The following is a 20672-nucleotide window of genomic DNA, read 5'->3' on the forward strand; positions in this document are numbered from 1 at the left end:
GTAGTTCCGTTCTATCTGTAGCTTAACCTTAGTCTAGTCTAACCTAGTGCACTTGCTAAGCGCCAAATGAGTTAACCTAGATACGTTGTTGTCCCAAGACTAAGACCAGCCTGCAACCATGTAACCTTAGCTATCTAACTGTATAATGTCATGAATTGTGCCAATGATCTTATCACCTTCCTATATAGTCCAAGTGTGGTAATCCATGTCTCTGTTTTCAAAATCTTGCTTGCATTCGCGAATGGATCCCAGAGTATCGACACTGATGACGATGGGTCAGACGCAAAACGCGTAACTGGCGGATCTCTGTCGGAGTTGCAACCGGAGTTCGGACAAGTCCATCAGTAATATTCATAAATGTTCGTCAATAACAATAGTTTGAGTTGAGATCTTGATTAAAAAAAACACAAGCTTGACCAACTGCGGGAGGAATCTCGAAGATGGCTCCTCGGAAGAATGAATTTGCTGCTCAATTGTCACCCCCGCCTTATGAAGTAGAAGCATACACGTATAGACGGCCCCAATTCCGTCGACGTTTACGACGCGCTTGCTCATTTCCGATTGTCATCGCGTTAGGCCTGTCATTTGCGGTCTCATATCTTTGTTTGTTGATTGGGAGAGAAACCTTATTGAGGTCATCCACATCCGATGCGTTTGCATCGGTCGCGCTCCAGAAATTCGAGAAGTCTATTCAGCAATGTGCAGCTCGCACCCGTTTCCCGTTGGAAGTGCCACCTGAGTCTCGGAAGGAAAATCCTAGATGGAACGGGGTGCGCGGTCAAAATGAGACCATTGCGCTGCGCAATGCAACGCTGTTTGACGGAGTATCCTTTGCTTCAGCTCCTGTAGACATCATTTTCTCAAAAGGGCTGATTACAGCTGTATCTCCTGCTTCATCGGCGGAATCAATACTGGAAAATGGCGCACAGTATAACCTGGATGGACGCTATGTGACTCCAGGGCTTGTGGACATGCATTCGCACCATCTCGAGATGCCATGGCCAGGCGTGGAGGCGGTAGACGATGGCAATGGTAAGCACCAAGCGCTGGCGTAGTCGACTGGTCTAATCTATCCACAGAGATGCACGAGTTGTTTGGACCATTGACTCCATTTGTCAAGATTACTGAATCGCTCAAGGCATATGACAAGGCAACAAAGATCATCGCCTCGGGCGGTGTTACGTCAAGTCTTCTCATTCCCGGCTCGGCCAATATCATGGGCGGAGAAGGGACTGTTGTAAAGAATATCGCAAAGGCTGGCGAACTTGGTGAATACGTGGTGGAGGAGATGCTTCTTGAACATGGCATCAATATTGAAGACCGTCACCGCTATATGAAATTTGCTTGCGGAGAAAACCCAAAACGAGTCTATGGCCACACTCGAATGGGCCTGGCCTACATGCTGCGTCGCCACCTTACACGCGCAAAGGAACTGATGGACGACCAAGACGCTTGGTATGCATCTCTGCACCTCTGAACTATATCCCTACCATTGGAGTTGCCCCATGAGTGGTGTTCGTTCCTGACTAAATAAGGTATCACTAACCTCTGATTATGGTATAGGTGCGATGCGGCCACTAAACTTCGTACAGACGCGCAAAGGATTTATTTCACAGAAGAGAAGGGCCGGCTTCCAGAGCAACTTGAACTTGAGTCAACAATTGCTTTAATTCGTGGACAAGTGGCGATGCATAACCATTGTTATGAACCTCAAGACTTTGAAACAATGCTCGGGGTAGTTCAGGAGTTTGGCATTCACGTGCGGGCTTTTCATCATGCAATCGAGGCATGGCAGGTCCCAGAGATGATAAAGGCCTACGGAGGGTGAGCGCAACCTGCCTATTGTTAACTGGTAGCGGACTGACAGACCATAGCAACATCACGATTGCAACATTTGCTTCGGATTCCCTTTATAAGCACGAAGCTTACCACCCCAGCCTGTATGCCGGGGCTATATTGGACGCTCATGGCTTGGCCGTTGCGTACAAGTCTGCAAGTGTCACTCAAACAAACGCGCAGGAATAAGAAGACTGAGACTAATACTTCTCAGGACCATGGAGATGAATCAACTAATGCTAAATATATTTTGTCAGTATTGATAGTCTGGCTGTACAGGCCGTTCGTTAACTTTGATTCAGATCGCAAGCGGCCGCAGGACACGCTTTTCACCTTCCGGCCGAAAAAGCTCTTCAATCCGTAACATCTATACCAGCAAAAGCGATAGATCAAGGCAATCGTATCGGTTATGTTCGTGTTGGATACGACGCTGATATTGTCGTTGTAAGTACTGTATTCGTATTGTTACAGAGACGGTTCTCCTTAAGTCCTTAACTCTTGTCCGACACTCTCATCAGGATCTCTACTGACAAGCATACCTAGTGGGATGACCATCCTTTATCGATCGGCACAACACCGCAGCAGGTCTTTATCGACGGAGTAGCAACTCTGAACTCCAGAGACGTGCAGGTGTCCACTGGCTCCTCTATGGAAAGCGCTGTCAAGACAAGAAGAATATCAGAACCGCCGGTGATGCGTCAGAGGTATCAGCCTGAAGATACAGAAAGCTTCTGCGCATCTGCCAAGCGACAGAGCACGAGTTTTGTTATCCAGGGAATTAGGAAATCATTCTTGGACAATCATTCAGATTTGTCGGCCTCAGTCTCGACAACTGGTGCCGACAATCTCACACTCGTCGTCCATGCTGGGCGTGTGTCTTGTTTGGACACATCAGCCTTGTGTGCCAAAGAAATCACAGCGACAAGCGATGATGCAGTCCACGTTACATTGCAGAATGGTCACCTACTTCCAGGGCTCACAGCCGTCACTTATAGCCTTGGCATGAAAGAAATCTATATGGAGGAAGACACTGGAAATGGCGTTGCAAGAGCAAAGGATATCAAGGACCCTGCTTCTGTCGACTATGCTAAGTATGGGGTGTATCTTGACGGGAAGGCCTTTGCCAGGGCACGCGTAGGCGGAATCACTAGGGCAATCACAGCACCGGAATTCCCGACAGTCGACTGGCAACCGTCCGGCTTGGTCCAGGGCGTATCTGTTGGTATTCGTACATCTGGCACAAAAACCATTTTGAACGGCGGCATATTCCAAGATGAAGTTGGATTACACGTGGTCATTGGTCAAGCTAATAGGGGTATAGGAAGCGTCAGCATGGCAATCAAAACGCTTCGAACAATCCTGACAGAGAACAAGGGTAAAGGTAACGAGAGCGCATTCGGCCTGGTAGCGGATGGCAGAATGCCCGTCTTGATCAATGTGGATAGTGTTGTAAGTCCCGATCTCAGTCCACCCATGTATCTTGACCTAACCCCCTCTGCGCAGCCACACACCCAACAAATTGTATTACTGAAGAAAGACTTTCCAAATGTTAATATAGTGATCGATGGCGGCCATGGGGCACCTCTGGTGAGTGGTCTTTAAGCATCAGTCATATTTGGAACAAGGGGGTGGAAGACCGAGAACTTTTCAAGACTGACTTGGAGACCTAGCTAGCGGAAGAGCTGGCTGCTGCAAATATCTCCGTGATTCTGAGCAAGACACGTCCCGCACCAGCGCACTTTGACACGAAAGACACCCTTGTAGGACCTCCACTCACTCGAAGCCCTGCGAGTGTTCTGAGTGAAGCCGGTGTACACTACGCTATTTCGGTTGCAGACGAAAGTACGTGAAAAAGTTCTCCTTGATTGCTGTTATCCGAAACTAACCCAGCAATTTGCTGAAAATAGTCCCAGTGGCGGATTCTAGAATCCATGACCTAGTTCTTGAGGCGTCCTGGGTAGCCAAGTACGCCGGGCTCACTGAGCATGAAGCTGTCCAGCTTGTCACCAAAAATGTGGAAACAATATTGGGACTCAAGCCGAGTAAAGACATAGTCGTGTGGGAGAACAATCCGTTACAATATGGCGGGTCAGTCGTGCTTACATTTGAGGAAACTGCAGATGGCATGCTAGCCTTGGGCACATGCTGGCCAGATGATACCATGGATAACTCATACTAAGCACATATAAGTCGTGGTAGCCGCGTTGCAAGTCGGTTGATTGCCCCGTGAAAGGCAGTATAGTCGGCGGTTAGGTGTTGCCAACTAAGTACTCTTCTATGAGGCCGCCAAGGCTAACAATGTATGAATGCGTCATAAATGTAGTTCTCAAAAATTAGGTATTGGCTTACAAAGTTGGTCATATTTATATGCTTCAAATAAGTCGCAGCCTGGAAATAAATAGACAATTATGCACGTACGTACCTTACAAATAATGACACTAGTCTGGCGCAAGCTCTTATGTAGCAGCCGTTCCAGGGGAGGAAGGTGGTGGGAGTGGCTTGCCCTTGGTGACTCTTGCTAGGAGGAAACAATTTGTCAATTAATGTACTTAGCAGCTCGTCGTAGCGCCTATTTAAGGCACGATGGCTGTTGTGCTATTACGCTGAGTACAAATACTCACCAGTTAAGCTGTTTTTGGACTTGTTCCGGGATAAGCTTTGCGGAAGATGTGATACTAAGTTTTGCGGATCGCCAATGTCTAGGAACTGCCTACGGACCAGGTAGAAAGGACATTGTCCAAGGTTTGCTGTGTGAAAGGGAAGCTTGATCTCGACGACCACGCGAACTAACATGAGGAGGGTATAACCTCACAGCTGTCACCGTGACAATTGCATGGCCGTGGATTACTACAATAGTTGAGACATGCAACAGTTAAACTTCACATGCGTCACTCCTCGTAATCAACATATAGGCTAGTTCAACCCAGATACTCTCCTTGAACGACATGATGCAGGTGCTGTTATGAATTGACTACGGCAACATCTAAGGCCGTGTGCTAAATTTAGAACTCATGGCAAGAGCCTTGTCAAAATAAAAAGGTAGTACCGAATCATTATTGAAGCTCTTGTGATATAGCGAAAATGGCATATGCTTTTCGAGAAAAAAAAAATTTCGCGCCTAAGGGCGAAGCGCAAATCGATCTGTCCAAATGGCGGATTGTTACTCCTAGTTGATCTGGTATTGTACCTCGTTGGGTCTTCAGGATGCATGTCACGAGGCTGGCTACAGCTGGTGTTTGTGTCTAGTCCCGACTGCGTTCAATATCAAGCAAGCCCAAATTTGAACCGTACATGGTTGGGCCAACCAGAACCTAGTATTATAAATGGCTATGGCCCTGCAGCATCTGAAAGGTATGAAGACAAGAGTGAAGCCTTTCTCTCACGAAGATGAAATCCAACAAGGATCGTGCAAGCGCCCAGGAAAGGTAATGCAGCGAGTGCCGGCCAGCACGCACCTAGATGAATCAATTATAACTACTCCGTCGGAAGAATTTTTTATAAAAAGAAATTTGGTATGCCGTGATTGGTGCACGTGGAGAGACAACCGCGCGCAATGGATTGCGTCGATGCAGGGTTTCTCAAAGCCGATTGGGTGGGAAATACTTCATAACGTTCATCTATGATGTACTAAGAATAAATCCACAGTAACTTGAATGTGCGTCTCTTATAAGCTTAATCCAGGTTGTACCCTACATCTTTGTTTTCTTTAATGACCGTACCAATAAGGCAAATATTTTCTCGCCATTACAGAAGACACAGGCGTTCTCCCACTCTGTTATAGTCTTAATCCTGCGCACATGATCGTAATTCACGTCACAGTTCTGGACCTTTTCCCTGTCAGCGAGTTCGACTTCGTCATCACTAAACATCTCGACCTTGGTTGCCATGGTGACTTTAGGCACGGAATGTCGGTCGACAATAGCCTGCAGCTTCTCGGGGTTTGATATGGGACTGTCAGAGGCGAGAATGATGGGGAAGTGTGGCTCCGGCACGCGAATTCCGGCAAGCCAAGCAGCACGAGCTTGGGCGAACTTGTATCCCCACACATCTCTATTTTCGTCCTCATGCTGAAGGTGCTCGACTTTAAACTTGGCCAGCTGGACCCTGAGATGGTCTGACATGGCACGTGACGGGTTTGGGTAATTGGAAAGTGTGGAAAGCGAGTGCGATTGTTGCGCCGGACGAAAAGTTCCTCTAGAATTGCTTTCAGCTTAGCGAATTTGAGAAGCCTTACACAACCGAGGTGGGTGGCTCATTAAAACTATGTACGATGCTGGGTGATATGAAACGTAAACGCTTTGGGTTTGAATTCATATGAGTACGGAGTAATGGAGCATAATTCATAGCATGTTACAGGATCAATGTTCTTACTGGCACGCGGTGGACAAAAGAAAAACTCTGACATAAGTAAGACTACATAACACAATATGTATTCTGATTATTATTACTGTAGTATAGTTTAACTATAAAGAAATCAAATCAAATAAGAGCTTATCGTTAAAATGGTCACTTGATCTTATAGGATTCTTTAAAAAGAGAATTAGTTAGATTAAATATAATATTTAAGCTATAAGATGATATGCCAAATAGAGGATGGGGACATGTGTCGGAGGGGCCGGGTTGTTTGTCCACCTTGTGACTGGCTGTTGGTCAATAAGTTACCAAAGTCTACATTAAAACCAACAACCAACCTAACCTTAGTCTAGTCTAGTTTCAGGAACCGCCCATAGGCTATATGACGAGCCAACCACTGCTCCTAATTTGTATCTCCTCAATGGCCAGACCAGCCGATTAAACTGGCAGCCCCCTAATACATTATGATTCTTACTATTCGCAGACTTCTGAAGTCCCGTGCTCTCACATGCATATAGCAGTGGCAATTGGCCAATAATCCTTACAAGAGCTCATTTGAGATTCAAGATAGTTCATACGTCATGTCAGGTTGTAGACGACGTGGCTATGAGCTGTGGCGACGGCTGTCTTCAGGCCTATGTGCCAAAAGTTGTATGCTTGCAGTACAGCCTAGTCTTGTAAGGACCAACTGCACCCATCTCAGCGCCAAGACTGCTGGCATTACAGATTGACCATAAAAAGAGACTTGAGCTATATATAGAAAAAAACATATACTACCGATTTTATTACATCATGTACATTTACTCACATCAAGCATATTTGGGGAGAAACTTCGTCTTCTCTCATTGTCCGAGCTTGCACTAATATTGTTGATACTTTACTTAACTAAATTTATCAACTATAGAGTCATTCTCAGTTAGCACTCTAAATTTTTTAGACTAGAGACGGAGATGCTTGTTAGGCCCAGGTCACCTCTACGACATTCTTGGGAAGGCAGGCTGGAACAAAAACGTCGAGTCAGGAGACCCGACTCCACGACGCAGCCCTGAGGACAAGAATAGACTTGCAGCAGAGATACCTCAGAACCTCCAACGAAAGATCCTTCGGAATACACTCGCCGCTTTGCTGAACAGAGGGGGTGTCAAAGCCGGGACAGCAGCCGAATAGTACTCACAAACGACATTAGCCGACGAACCTAGCCTTGATGAAGTCAGCCCAAATTTCTTTGAGTGCCACATTTTGATAACCACATCATTGAATGACAATCTGATAACAGTCAACTTGGCGGCTCGAGCTGGCATCCCGAATTATGAACACAAATGAGGACTGGCAACGAGAAGTTCATCTGGTCTTTTCAATTCCAGAGGAGTACTGTGAAATCAAACAGACTGTCGGCTGCTTTATGCACATTCACGTGGCACCTATGCAGACCACAGACCTCGACCAAAAGTACGCGATGGTCCAGCTGCAAATCATCCTAAACGTAATCTCGTACTACGATGCAGCCATCACACAGATCATGCCGGCTGAGGGGAGAACAATCTATAGGCCCACTCCAACATCAAGAGTGAGAAAACGCCAAGCGGGATAAAATGGCATACAGAGCTGTCCCCCAGAGGTCCCGGAAGCCACTATTTTTTATCTTGGAGAAGATCAAAATGAAGCCAATGGTCTACCGTGAGATGGGCCAGGATAAATATCAATCCTGGAATTTCGGCCATTTGACCAATCAGTGCGGTAACATCGAGTTTCGTCGACCACCCGGAGTCCAAACCGCCGCGGATGCGAAACCCTGGACAGCTTACACTCTTAGTTTCATCAACATGGCCATAACCATGTCCATTGGATGGGCTAAGGTTTAGACGAAAACGTCCATCCTTCTATCGATCATCTCAAAAGTTTCGTATAAGCCGGTGCCGCCACGCTAGGACCTAAGTGCCAAGAAGCGCTGAATGATCGAAGAATTGTAGTGGACAAGTCACGGGCACGTGTATACTCTGCCGCCGAAATCGAAAATATCAACGTGAACATGAATGGGACGAATAAGTTTGGGAGCGTCTTTGCTGAGAAGGTTTGTAGTTCCACAATTCTGAGACTCCTTCCGGCTAAACTTTGTTAATGTTAATCAGATATCTTTTTAGAAGGCCAACCCCCGCCCAATACACCAAGCAGCCGCCCTTCTTCGTACTCGTCCAACCCATGAGCAGCAGAATCATGTGAGATTACCTCCATCCTCCTGCAAATATCAAAGAAGACACTGCGGCGGATGATTACTATGTTATGTCATATGATATACAGGTTGGGTAGGATGGTTGTCTCCAGCCTTTATCGGGCTTGCATTGGATACTCGTACATTATGTTTACATTTGGGTATCAATATATGTGATTAGTCGTAGATTAAACAGCAGTGGTAAGAGTTTATGAAGTGTTTGTAAGTTACACGAATCGACTGTGTCTTGACGGAGCACCGAGAGAATGGCTGGGTAGTTATTGCTTGGGAAACAAGCATGCCAATATGCGTCAGATAAGACCGCTACTACCTCCTGATTACATAAGGTCGGTGTTTCCCCCCTCCCCAAGTGTCTTACCAAGTTTTAATATGGAGCTATTAGACACTGGACCATGTATACTTATTAGCATGTCCTCCAAGTCAAACCATTTAACCTTGGTGTAGTTTCAAGTCTTTTTCGGAGCAGTCTCATCCCTCTTCTTCTAAACTCGCAGAATCCATATCCCACACAGATGCCTCAGATGGCCAGCTTGGGAATCCAAAATGAAGCATGGTCAATTTTTCTGTTTTCACTCTTAATATCTAAGAGTCATGAGATATGAAGGCCTTGTCAAAATGGTCCACCTCGAGCGGGCAGCGCGGTTGGTTTGCCCAAGCAGTATCATGGTAGTCAACCATCTCAAAATCCACGCAAGTCTTTGTGAGTGGTTCGTGGCACACTTAACGACACCTTGGCGTGCAGAAGGGACCCTGAGGCTACATCCAATGGACCCTGAATCAGAGCGAGCGGAGTGGGTGGTGGCCGGCGCGATACTGGATGAGGTCATAAAGCTGACCCATGCAGAGGCCTGGGGACTTTTCAGGAGTACCGGGGATCACCAGTACCATATGAGTTGTCAGACCGGACCCAATCGGGCTGTCAAGAAAAAATGATATGCTGGGCGACAAATAGCCAAGTTGAAGCGGTGGTGGTTGGGATATTAACATGCGCCGCCAGCTTTTCTGTCTGGTCACTCTCGCCGTGGGTGGAGTGGGCTTCCGCATAGTACGGAAGGAACCCTTATTTAACGGGTGAGTGAACTCTACCTCCTGGTACGGTCGTGCAGTCTAAGGAAGCGTGTAGAAGGACCCCGAGCGTCGGAAGTAAGCGTGTTTTCCAGAAAGGTCGAAGAAGCACAGGGAAAACCTTTCCAGTAGCAGCGGGTTAGGCTGAGCACTTTCTTTCTGCTTCTCAGGAGTCGAAGGCTAGTGGAACGCCTGCGCATCGTTATGAGTAGATATACGTGTCTTGAGAATCTTCGTAGGAGTCGGTTTGAAATATGGAGCCTCCTGGATCGCCGTGGAGTTCATCGTGACGTTGTGCCATGCCATGCTTACTCGCGAAGCCGACACAGGCAAAGGAGTGGCCAAAAACTGCTATTCAATAAGCCACATCGGCCGGGCTACACCATGATTAAATACTGTTTGCTCTGCATAAACGAGCATAATGTCTCGTGACCCTGGTTACTCAGGGTACGTGGCTGGAACTATAGCATGGCGCGCACTTTTTCTATGTCAATAGTAAGATAAAAAGCCTAACCTAGTACACATCGAATGCTGATCATTTTAATTCCGAAGTAGATATGCTTGGCGCAATTAACATTGATAATAGAAATCTAGGGGGGAAGCTTAAGTGAATTAGATAATCGCATAAGGAATTCGCACCTGAATGGAGTTCGTACCTCAATGGAATCCGAGAAGAGACGGACTTCAGATTTTCGAGGCACACGTCAAGACCCAAGTCCTTTACCTCTCCCGCAAAAGCAAACGCTCAGCACATGGCCGGTTTATTGAGTTTGAGTCAGTTGTGCATAATTTCTCAGTGCATGCTTCTATTTTCATTCGGTGCACATTTGGGGGTGCACAACTCACGCCCTGCTCAGGCCCCGCTCAGGTCCCGATATCAGAGGGCCATGGACCCTCTACTTACAAGGTAGCCAATGCAAAGGAAGGATTTGCAGGGATTTGACATCGGACGACAGCTGAGCTGAATCTTGACGCACTTCTACAGAATGAGTTCAGGTAGGCTGTCCTGTCAAGTGAACATATAAGGCTAAGAAGGGAACGAAGACAGCATGGGCGTTTCGTTTCCGGTCCCGAAAAGTGGCGAGGAGCATGCATTTTGCTTGAGAGCACAATCCCGGTCTTCCAACCCGGGCCTAGTCTAGAGACTAACGAGCCTGTTCACGATAAATATTTTGAGCTGTGATGGGAGAATATCAGTCATACCTTTTCGAATGCTTAAATATTGATGCTACTATGTACATAGCACAAAATAAGACAGGGAACCCGGCCCCAGTTTCGCAGCGCAAACCCGTGGAGATAGACACTGTACATGGTAGTCAAATGCTTTTAACCTTAAGTTTAGTTGTTCTTGCAAAAGCCTAAATTCAACGACGACGCAACCGAGCCAATGAACCTCAAAGCACAAGCAAAGCACGTTGCTCTGAGATCCCAGACAGCCATGATTTTAGTGTGTTTCGATATTCTGCAAAGCCCCGGGGACAGGTCCCGATTTGCCAACACCGACACCAATGCTGGGCTCTAGCATGCCCGTAATGGCTGCAGGTGGGAGGGGCAACCTGCAAGTGGGCTGCCAAAGATACCCACACTTTTGCGAGGCTTTCACCACCTGGGCAGCGTGGTGCTTGAAACAAGAGTAAACAATCTTAATCTAAACCAAAGGATTGGGTCGTTTCGGGTCGACCTCAAGCATTATACATGTCATGTTTTCGCCTCGTGCTGTTCGCACGAAAAGAAACTGACAAGGGACCGAATACTGACCGGCCAGACATTGTGGCCTCGGGTAAACGCGATGCTCTCAACTGCATTGCAATTCGAGATAGCTTACGTGTGTAGACCAGAAGTATATCGCCTTCTTCTCACCCATCTCTGACATCTTCATCCACAAGTAAGGCCCAGAGATTTCGTCCCACCGCCTTTAGTGCCTCTGGGAGAGTCCTCCTATTTAATTTACTGTCTCGGGAGACGCCACAGTGCTAGCGTTGCATCGGATACTAAATTTGGCCGCCTGGTCTGCTTACAGCTCCCTTGTCAACAGCTCATTCGATGATGGCTTTTGACACGACGGGAGCGAGCGCGCTAAGTTAACGTTAGAATGATACACATGTACATATGTACTTAGAAGGTTAGGATTCTGGATTCTGCCCCTCTCTGCAGAATCATCCCATTGGTCCGATCGAATCCGTTCCTGGCGGCGTTCCTGGACTACCTCGATTGCATCTAGAACAGGAACTTGAGTAATAGCGACCCACCCCCTGCATGTTGCTTGTTGGGTCATCTTTTCCAACTTCAAAGAACAAGAAGGAAACACCAAGTTGCTTCTTTGGCTCAGCTCATGGAGAATGCTGGGCCTCACGCGCATGGAGTTTCACCTTGCATCACAGCAACTTGTCTAGCTAATTTAGCCTCTCTTTCTCGTCTTTTGATTACAATTCGTTCGATAGGGACTGTCATCATACACTATTATGCGCCATTATTCATCCCCTGCATACCCGGCTTCAGTGCCGCGCCTAGGATTTCGTCGGTCGTTATGGAGTGCACACCATGTTTTGGAGTCTTGGTCAACGGTGCTCTCGGGTTGGCAATAACTAGCGCTCTCATCAGGGGCGATCCTTTGTTCTGGTCCAACCGCCAGTATATCCACACGTGCATACTACTTACTTTAGCTCGATTGCTACGCTGAGGCCTCGAAAGCCCACCCTTTTTTAATTTTTAATTTTTAATTTTTACATTTACATATGGCCGCCCTGTTGCGCAGTTTACGTTGTTTGTTGCTCTTCGTCCCTTTTCAAGTTCTTTCTGTTCACCGGCTGAGTCCGTCCTATCATTCAAACAAAACAGCCTTTGTCTGTCCTTCCTTTCTCACCAACAGAGGTCACATGCTTGACACCTTGTCAATCCAATCCCTATTGTCACTCATTATCTGCCCTAGAATCTGCATAGGCGGATGCTATATCATTCCTAGTGCTCTGGAAACGCCACAACTCATAAGTCTTCTTCAGTATTGATACAAAGTCGATCAAAACAACGTTTTAGTTTACAAGACACTTGCGGGTACAAAAAGAATTAAAAAAAAATTTAAACCCCAATTAGAAGAACAAGGAAAGTTTTGGGGAAATAGCAATGAGGGTCACCAACTTGAGCGTCCTGGCCACCCTAGCCAGCTGGGCAGCGGCTGCTCAGAGTGAGAGAACCTTTGCTGTACTTCGATTTGATGGCGATGGATTTATGACCGAGGGTCGGGTCGACCCCATTATCAGCCCTGGAACCGTGTCCAGCCACCTCCATGGTATTATGGGTGGAAGCAACTTTGGTACAACTGTCGAGGGGGACCAGCTACTTTCATCGCCTTGCACGAACGCCAAGATCAAGAACGACAAGAGCAACTATTGGGCTCCCCAAGTATTCTTCCATGATCCCAACAATGGGACTTTCACGAAAGTTCCACTGTTCTACATGAATGTTTACTATTTGTATGACTCCCTGCTCTCACCAATATGACAACTACCTAACTAGATATAGCTTTGAGCCTACCGACGATGAGATCGAAGCATTCCCTCCTGGTTTGAAGATGGTCAGTGGCAATGCTATGACAAGGGAGCCGCCTGCATTCGGCGGTGCCATCAATCTGGATCCCGGCGCTGGTGCCGTCCAGCCCATACAGTTCACTTGCCCACGCGCAAACTACAACCCCCCCTCGTACCCTTCAGGCTCTGATGGCACGGCAGCTGGAATACAAGATCCGAACAATGCAGGTGCAGGTGCTGGTTTCCCTCTTTACCCTTGCGACGGCTACGCTTCACCTATGAGAGCTGACATTCACTTCCCTTCATGCTACAACCCAAAAGCTGGCCTTGAGGACTATAAGAACAACATGGCATTTCCCACAGTCACCAACGGAAAGCAAAATTGCCCTTCAGGCTGGACTCATGTACCGCATATCTTCTTTGAGCTATACTGGAACACCCCTCTTTTCAGCGACTTGTGGACACCCGATGGCGTTGCCCAGCCGTTCGTCATGGCCAATGGAGATGTAACTGGATATAGCTCGCATGGTGACTTTATTTCGGGATGGGATGAGCCCACTCTGAAGAGAATTATTGATACATGCAATGCTGGCTCAAGTGGCATGGATCAATGTCCTGATATTCCAGGTGGCCTGAACGATGACAACAACTGCAAGATTAGCGACCCGGTCGCTGAGATCTTGAGCCTTGCTAGCGCGTTAACGGCCCTCCCAGGCGACAACCCTCTCTCTGGCTGGAAATACGGTAGCAGCGGCTCGAGCGGTAGTGGTTCTTCCAACAGCGCAAGTTCTTACCCAACTTCGGGTGCTACCAAGTCAAGTACCACTGTTTCTAGCGATGATACCAAGTCAACTACCATTGTTTCTAGCGGTGTTTCTTCGTCTGCTCGCATTGTGTCCTCGGCGGTTTCATCGTCTTCCTATATTGTATCCGCAGCAGAGTTCTCGTCCACATCTATCGCTTCTTCGGCCAACCACAGTGGCAAGAAGAGCAAGGGCTCGTCTACATATGGCGCTTCACCGACGGAGACGTCGACTTCAGTCGTTGCTGCTGAACAATCCGACTATCCCACAGTCGTCGCTGCAGCTGCACAGACAGCTTCAGGCGACGGCGATCTTGGTCTCCTTACATCAACGATTTATGACATCGTCACAGCGACTCAAACTGTTACTGTTTGGGCAGAAGAGACTTCACCGATCAAGCGTCACGTTCACGAACATGGTGGTCATCTTGCTCGTCACCGACGATCCGGCCACATGCGCAGATGAACTGCGCCTACCTTCATTTCTTGTATACACTTTCTAGGGCGACGGCGCAGAGGCTGCTTGGATAGAAGAAACGCACTGGGCTGGTTACAAAATTTGAGTTATTCATTTGGATATGATACGACGCCATGTTGAAGTCCTGCTTGGACAGGGTTTTGCATTTGATTGTTTGGTTCGATTGTATTTGTTAGATCTTCAATTCTTTGGCGGGGCCGTTGCCTGAAATAGGTAATGTCACGGCCTCACCCCTTCACATCTCAGTTGGGGTATCTACTACTCATGACTGGCATTCTCAGTGTCCCTATACGGAGTATCTGGACAGAGGAATTCAATTAGCCAGATTCTACAACCTCGCGTCTCGCCTGGGAAACCCGAAACCATTCGATTTATGAGAACTGATGTGAACCACTAATACCCACAATGATGGGATTTCTATCCCCTTGCAGTACTGGATTGTGTTGACAACACACAATCTGACAACAGCAAAGCTCATGAGTTCAAGTCATATGTAGACGCAAATCACCTGCCGGGTGTGATTATGGTGGTGCTGTGTTTCTTTATACAAGGTGAACACACCAACGCGTGAGAATCGTCTGCTTGGCGCTCGCGCAATTAGGATAGTATAGTGAGACTTATTCCACTATCTGAACATTGAGAGCGCTGGGTCAACATAGCGGGCAATGAGTGTTTGCTTGCTTGTCCGCTGTAGAATATTGTGACTTAAGTAACTATTGAGGCATCCGGTAACCGTGTTTGTTGAATCTCATTGTGCTTAAGCCTTAGTTAGGTGGTCTACCTCCAAACAATTAACCTAACCTAGACTAGGTTAGTCATGACCAACGGCGTAACGTAGTTGGTGGGGCGGAAGTCTATTTAAATAGTGTAACTTAGGTAAGTGCAGTATGTAGCAAACCTCAGGGCTCAGGCTGGATCCAGCGCAGATTCAACCAATTGTATCCACTGGAGAAAAAGCTGAGCTGCATTCATGTGTCTAGGCTAGCTTGTAGTCTAGAGTCTGGATTGGATTTTCACCAACCAGAAAAACCAAACACCGTTGCACTTCTTGTAATGATATTTCCATCATGTCGCTGTATCATGAGACGGCAGCTATCCTGTCAATTCCCGCCAGCGCCGGTGGCAATCTGAAAAGCCGTGTGTTTGGAAAGAAGGACCACAAGACATCTCCCCAGCAAATCTACGCCTTGGCCGCAGAAACGTGCAAGTGGAGCGCCGTCCTCAAGGAGGTTATTGACAATGCAGATATCCTGCGTCTTGAGCGGAAGGTATGTTCACTCACGCCGTGGGTTAGCCCACAGCTCTCGCTTCATTTCCTTCGGTATTGATGTTGCGTAGCTGAGCCCAATGCTTGTGCTCCTGCTCGTCCATGACCTGCTGCTGTCAAAGAAAGGCATCGCACTGCCTGCTTCTCATGGGCTCAGGGTTTCCATTGAGCGTCACAAGGCTCGCTTGTCGGCAGAGCTTACAAGAGCTAGACTGAGGAGAAAGGCGCCGTCGCTTGATGCGCTCCACGTCCAAGTAGAAGCTGCATTTGCGGAGACTTCTCCTAAATATCCTCGTTGGATACGGATCAATGCTCTTCGCACCTCCCTAGAGGAACAACTTAAAACCACATTCAAAGACTTTGTGAGGGTGGATGCAATCGGCGATGTTGCAGCCGCCAGCAGCAATACTTTATACGTTGACGAACACATTCCGAATCTGGTTGCTGTCTCCCCGAGCTTTGAGGTTCTAAAATCAGCTGCCTACAAATCAGGTGCTGTAATTCTTCAGGATAAGGCTTCCTGTTTCCCAGCATATCTCCTTGATCCCCGAGCTGAAGATGGCGACATCATCGACTCGTGTGCCGCTCCTGGCAATAAGACGACTCATCTCGCTGCTATTGTGTCTCCTCGCGCTCATAAAGTTGATGGCACAACCCCGAGAATTTTTGCTTTTGAGCGAAACGGGTACCGAGCCCAGACATTAGAAAAAATGGTTGCAGTAGCCGGCGGAGAGGACATTATAGATATAACCCCCAAGCAAGACTTCCTTAAGGTCGACCCGAATGGCAGAGCGCATAAAAATGTTGGCTGTCTGCTTCTTGATCCTAGTTGCTCGGGTAGTGGTATTGTCGATCGTGAAGGGCTGCCGGAAATCCATCTCCCTGGAGGTAGAAGCTCTGCAGCCCAGAAGTCCACCGGCGAGGACCAAAACCGGAAACGGAAGCGCAACGCGGAGGGAGTTGTCGGCGCTCAGGAGGTTATGGTAGATGATGATGGCCAGCAGACAGTGATTTCTACCGAGCAAGAATTGCTCTCTCGACTCGATACCCTTTCATCCTTTCAGCTCATATTACTTCAGCATGCATTCAAGTTCCCCTCCGCAAAGCGGGTAACCTATTCTACCTGTTCAGTTCACGCTCAGGAGAACGAGCACGTGGTCATCAAAGCACTGCAGTCCGAAATTGCGAAAGAACGTGGCTGGCGAATACTACCCCGAGAGCACCAAGTTCGTGGCATGAAAGATTGGCCAGTTCGAGGTTCTATCGATGCTGCTAGCGGTGACGAGATGGTAGCAGATGCTTGTATTCGTACCTACCGCGACGATGGTCGAGGCGTCATGGGCTTCTTTGTGGCAGCATTTGTCCGTGATGTACAAGGCGATGCCAATAATACCGGATCGTACGTGCGCAACGATGAACTCGGAATGACCCAGCACGTAATAGGCATGTCTGGATTGAGACACGTAGATTCCGGGGAGGCCAAATCCCCAACTGTGGGCGGCGCAACAATCGTTGATGAGGACGACTCGAGTGATGGATGGGAAGGCTTCAAGGACTGACAAGAACCAATGCCATTTATCAATACGAAAATTTTTGTACGTGTTCTTCCATCCTTCACTCATAAATTGAGCCTCGGGGAGGTATTGTGATCCAGTCATCCAGGAAATGTTAGAAACGACAAATCAGCGCAGTGAAAACCCCCGACGGATCAGTCACTTCGCTGATGTATGGTTATAGACGCCGTAGAAGCAGTACCACCTAGGTTATGGACAAGAGTTTCGAGTAAAGACTCAGCACATAGTTTACTCTGTGGCACGGCGCAAAATAGTACACACTTTCCACCAACATCCGGTCTTTCCTGTAGCAATACATAACCCGCTGGGCACCTTGACGACATAAAGCTGCGTAGTGACTCATTCAATACGATGTACTGATTAGAAGTCTCTTCCTCGAATGATTAATGAGACAAGGTTACCCAAGCCCATACTTTTGGCTGTGGCTAGCTTTTCGATTCAAGGAGATTTCAGGCAAGCTTGCTAATGGCCTAGCATCCAAGAGCCCATGATAACTATACACATGTTATTGGATATAAGTTTCGCCCTATGTGGCAGTATGCAAACACTCGAAGTGATATTTGCGTCCTAAAATGTGGTATTTATAAGCATCGTGAATTGCTCACAATATCATGCGAGGTTTCAGTTTGGGGCAGATCAGTACTGTATTTACACATTTCCATTTAATGCGGGAAAGCCACTTTCAGTTTTACAATGATACGTTGGTCCTTTTGTAGAACCCCTGAGCTTGTAAAGGTCATCCCAGCCAACCAAGACCGATAAGGTGTTGACAATCATCCATTCGATGATAGACTATCTACCGCCACGCCGAAGTAAGTAAAAAACTCCTGTAAAGCCTGAATGTTGATGATATTATGCCACCAGCTTTTTAGGTCTTAATAATGCACTTGTATTCTGAGAAATACTATACTAAGCAGACGAGGCAAGGTTTTGAGGCCAAGACGGGGTCAAGATTGTATGCATCTCAGCCGCAAGGTACTCTGACTATTACCAGGTAACACGGCCCGATATTATCTTCCGGCTGCACGGCTTCCGAGTAACAGAAAATCTCAAACTTCAAATCGTGTGGATCAACAAACACACCATCTCCACCTCGTCTAACGATGTTTAGTTTATGGTAAGTATCGAAAACGATCAAGGTAAACCAAGGGCTCACAGGTTACACCAGGATTTGGCTAGGAATACATGCCGTGAACCAGGCCTTAGGAGATTCTAATGCCACATTGAGTCCGTTGTCCAATTTTACTGCTTGCTTCTAATGGCCTACAAACGTGATCTATGCCCATGGCATATCTGTCAGTCGAGGATCTTCTGCGAGGCTGATACAGCATACCGCGGCATCAAAACTCGAATCCAGTGGACTCAAGACACTGCTTTGTCCTAGTGGCTGCATAACTTAGCACAAGACAGATGATATCCCAGACTTGCGAGTGTTTTTAATCATGTCCATCATGAGATCTAATCCACTATGAATGGTCCAGCTTTTGGAACAAGTCTGGCTCTGGGTCGGAATTATCGAAAGGTAACGTCTGCTGTGGAGTCTCTTATGCAACTCTGCTCCTATTTTACAATGCATATTGACGTGAATTCTAGCTGTATTGATGGTAGATTCGACGTGTCACTCCTCTGCTTGGGTTTTGGGAGGTTAACCTTTCTAATATTCTAGTTCAACTTTCCCAAAGACAACTAACTTGACGATGCCAACACTAACTTCTTCATCGCCCTCAGTTACAGCAATGGAGACAAGGCAAGATGTCAAGTCACAGAAGAATCACCGACTGCCCGCATTTATCATGCTATTCGACCAACCTGCTGTAACTTGGGAAGTCCTGGTATGAAGATACAGAGGCAAAGTAACTACCGAGGAACTATATGTTGTTGATTTTCTAGATGGCGATCTGAAAAATTCTACATGTTTCCGCAATAGAAGAAGTGTAGTGTCCTGATTCTTCAGGCATTTGCAGTCCTAGCTGTAATTGGCATTTATGTCTACGGCCTCCTCTGGAGAGAACCTCTGAACTCATGGAAGAATTTGAAGTGAATGCAAATCACAGCTATACCGAGCATCTTCCTCTTCATCACAGGCTTTGCAGTAGGGTAAATCTTTTGATTTTGTCCGTTAGGAACTTAGATGCTGAATCATCCTTGTGGTTGGATCCCTTCTACGGGCTCCTTTGTCCGAGTTATCTGGCCAACAGGTCCTGTTCTTCGGATTGTATTTGGCCTTGACAGCGTGCAACGCAGGAGCAGCAGCGCCACCAAATATTCGGACACTCATCATTCCTCGATTCTTCGCTGACACATTTAATTGCTCTCTAATGACCAATGCTGGGGAAGTCGTTGCCCACATGTTCTCTGCATCAGACAGAGGTATGGTGACAGCTGTCTTTGCCACGCTTCTTTCTTATGACCCTCGACAGGACCAATTGTTTGAGAATTTCTGGGAGAGAAGTCGTGGAGATAGGTCTAGGGCTTGATGGCGTGCTTTGCTGGTCTGATTGGATCACTGGCCCCTTCTGCGTGCCCTAACCTTATACTCCTATAGTACTCCGCAAACGAGTTAATAAAATCTCACAGATTACTGGTAAGGTTTATATTCCCAAGTTGGATACGAGAAGCCCCCAGAAGACCATATCACAGGCGTCCAGGGTTGCACTCACACGACCATGGATTCTGTTATTTAACGAACATATCGCGATGCCTACGTCACTTTACATGGCCTTTCTATACGGTAATACTTACATGATGTCCGCTGCTTTTGTCATCCTCTTCCTGCAGCTGCGAGGTTGGTCTTCTGGAATTGGTTAGCTTGATTTTCTTGGTGTTTCCTTCGGTATGGTGTTCTCGGCCGGCTACAGTATAATCGCCAGCGAACGTTATACGAAGATATCAGAAGCTCGAGGATGACATGTGGCTCCAGAAGAACGGCTACCAAGTGCAATAATGGTTTCAGTGCTGCCCCTAGTCAGCCCGGTTTGGCTCGCTTAGACCAATTATATATTATATGTTAGTTAGTTGTATGAGCAAAGGTTTGAGTTTTGGGCTAACAGTTTCACCGGCACGGATTATCACTTGGTTGTATCTATCGTCGCGTCGGGCTTTTTGGGTGTTGGACTCGTCCTTATTTTCCTTACTACTTGATAGAAGCTATGAGTCATTATACATGTCAACAACAGTCAGATTCATCGCTAACAAAATGCATAGCTAATTTATGCTGCCTCAGTACCAGGTGCTAACTCCGTCCTTCCATCATTGTATAGTGCTGCCTTTCCCACTTTTCACGACAAATGAATTCAGAATTCTCCAGTCATTCCTAAAGCATTCATTCAGCTTAGATGGTTCTGATATGAACCAAGATATGTATATTCACTGGGCATTTTCAGTCCCGGCATTCCCTTCCCTGGCGTGTTTACCGTTCCACTTCCTTTTCCGAAAGTTTGGCGGCCAAATCAGGACCCGATGCAAATTTGCCGCTGGTGCCGCCAAAGTCTTGGCCATGGTGCTACAGAGTGCTGACAACTCAGTAGTTAAAGTCGTCAATGA

The 20672-nt window shown here is 47.2% G+C and overlaps 5 protein-coding genes across 5 annotated transcripts; 4 read left to right on the forward strand and 1 right to left on the reverse strand.

The window, feature by feature from the left end:
- The first annotated feature begins 352 nt into the window (after positions 1-352).
- BKA67DRAFT_551084 (carbohydrate esterase family 9 protein) lies at positions 353-4194 on the forward strand. Its single transcript, XM_046101711.1, has 10 exons — positions 353-1032; positions 1080-1455; positions 1564-1824; positions 1875-1992; positions 2051-2088; positions 2139-2280; positions 2380-3285; positions 3340-3423; positions 3507-3678; positions 3750-4194. The coding sequence occupies exons 1-10, from the start codon at positions 441-443 to the stop codon at positions 4013-4015; spliced, it is 2955 nt and encodes a 984-aa protein (XP_045965527.1). The 5' UTR covers positions 353-440; the 3' UTR covers positions 4016-4194.
- Positions 4195-5506: 1312 nt separating this feature from the next.
- Positions 5507-6177, reverse strand: BKA67DRAFT_551086 (uncharacterized protein). The gene has a single exon (XM_046101712.1). It carries the CDS (start codon positions 5955-5957, stop codon positions 5526-5528), a length of 432 nt encoding a protein of 143 aa, XP_045965528.1. The 5' UTR covers positions 5958-6177; the 3' UTR covers positions 5507-5525.
- A 1321-nt stretch (positions 6178-7498) lies between these two features.
- Positions 7499-8051, forward strand: BKA67DRAFT_531451 (uncharacterized protein; the record flags this gene model as incomplete). Its single annotated transcript, XM_046099386.1, has 2 exons — positions 7499-7756; positions 7806-8051. 2 exons carry the CDS (start codon positions 7499-7501, stop codon positions 8049-8051), a joined length of 504 nt encoding a protein of 167 aa, XP_045965529.1.
- Positions 8052-12191: 4140 nt separating this feature from the next.
- Positions 12192-14629, forward strand: BKA67DRAFT_551088 (uncharacterized protein). Its single transcript, XM_046101713.1, has 2 exons — positions 12192-12954; positions 13004-14629. The coding sequence occupies exons 1-2, from the start codon at positions 12605-12607 to the stop codon at positions 14274-14276; spliced, it is 1623 nt and encodes a 540-aa protein (XP_045965530.1). The 5' UTR covers positions 12192-12604; the 3' UTR covers positions 14277-14629.
- Positions 14630-15192: 563 nt separating this feature from the next.
- On the forward strand, positions 15193-17457 carry BKA67DRAFT_599485 (S-adenosyl-L-methionine-dependent methyltransferase). Its single transcript, XM_046105319.1, has 2 exons — positions 15193-15556; positions 15627-17457. Exons 1-2 carry the CDS (start codon positions 15356-15358, stop codon positions 17112-17114), a joined length of 1689 nt encoding a protein of 562 aa, XP_045965531.1. The 5' UTR covers positions 15193-15355; the 3' UTR covers positions 17115-17457.
- The last annotated feature ends 3215 nt before the right edge of the window (positions 17458-20672 follow it).

Source organism: Truncatella angustata, assembly GCF_020726525.1.
Source record: "Truncatella angustata strain MPI-SDFR-AT-0073 chromosome Unknown BKA67scaffold_1, whole genome shotgun sequence".
Classification (NCBI taxonomy): domain Eukaryota; kingdom Fungi; phylum Ascomycota; class Sordariomycetes; order Amphisphaeriales; family Sporocadaceae; genus Truncatella; species Truncatella angustata.

Bases quoted from the DNA above. Each gene is read 5' to 3' on its own strand.
- BKA67DRAFT_551084 (XM_046101711.1), top strand. From the start codon at position 441: ATGGCTCCTCGGAAGAATGAATTTGCTGCTCAATTGTCACCCCCGCCT. The intron at 2,089-2,138 runs GTCAGTATTGAT...ACTTTGATTCAG, and splicing joins ACTAATGCTAAATATATTTT to ATCGCAAGCGGCCGCAGGAC. The intron at 3,679-3,749 runs GTACGTGAAAAA...AAATAGTCCCAG, and splicing joins TATTTCGGTTGCAGACGAAA to TGGCGGATTCTAGAATCCAT.
- BKA67DRAFT_551086 (XM_046101712.1), bottom strand. From the start codon at position 5,957: ATGTCAGACCATCTCAGGGTCCAGCTGGCCAAGTTTAAAGTCGAGCAC.
- BKA67DRAFT_551088 (XM_046101713.1), top strand. From the start codon at position 12,605: ATGAGGGTCACCAACTTGAGCGTCCTGGCCACCCTAGCCAGCTGGGCA. The intron at 12,955-13,003 runs GTATGACTCCCT...AACTAGATATAG, and splicing joins TACATGAATGTTTACTATTT to CTTTGAGCCTACCGACGATG.
- BKA67DRAFT_599485 (XM_046105319.1), top strand. From the start codon at position 15,356: ATGTCGCTGTATCATGAGACGGCAGCTATCCTGTCAATTCCCGCCAGC. The intron at 15,557-15,626 runs GTATGTTCACTC...GATGTTGCGTAG, and splicing joins TCCTGCGTCTTGAGCGGAAG to CTGAGCCCAATGCTTGTGCT.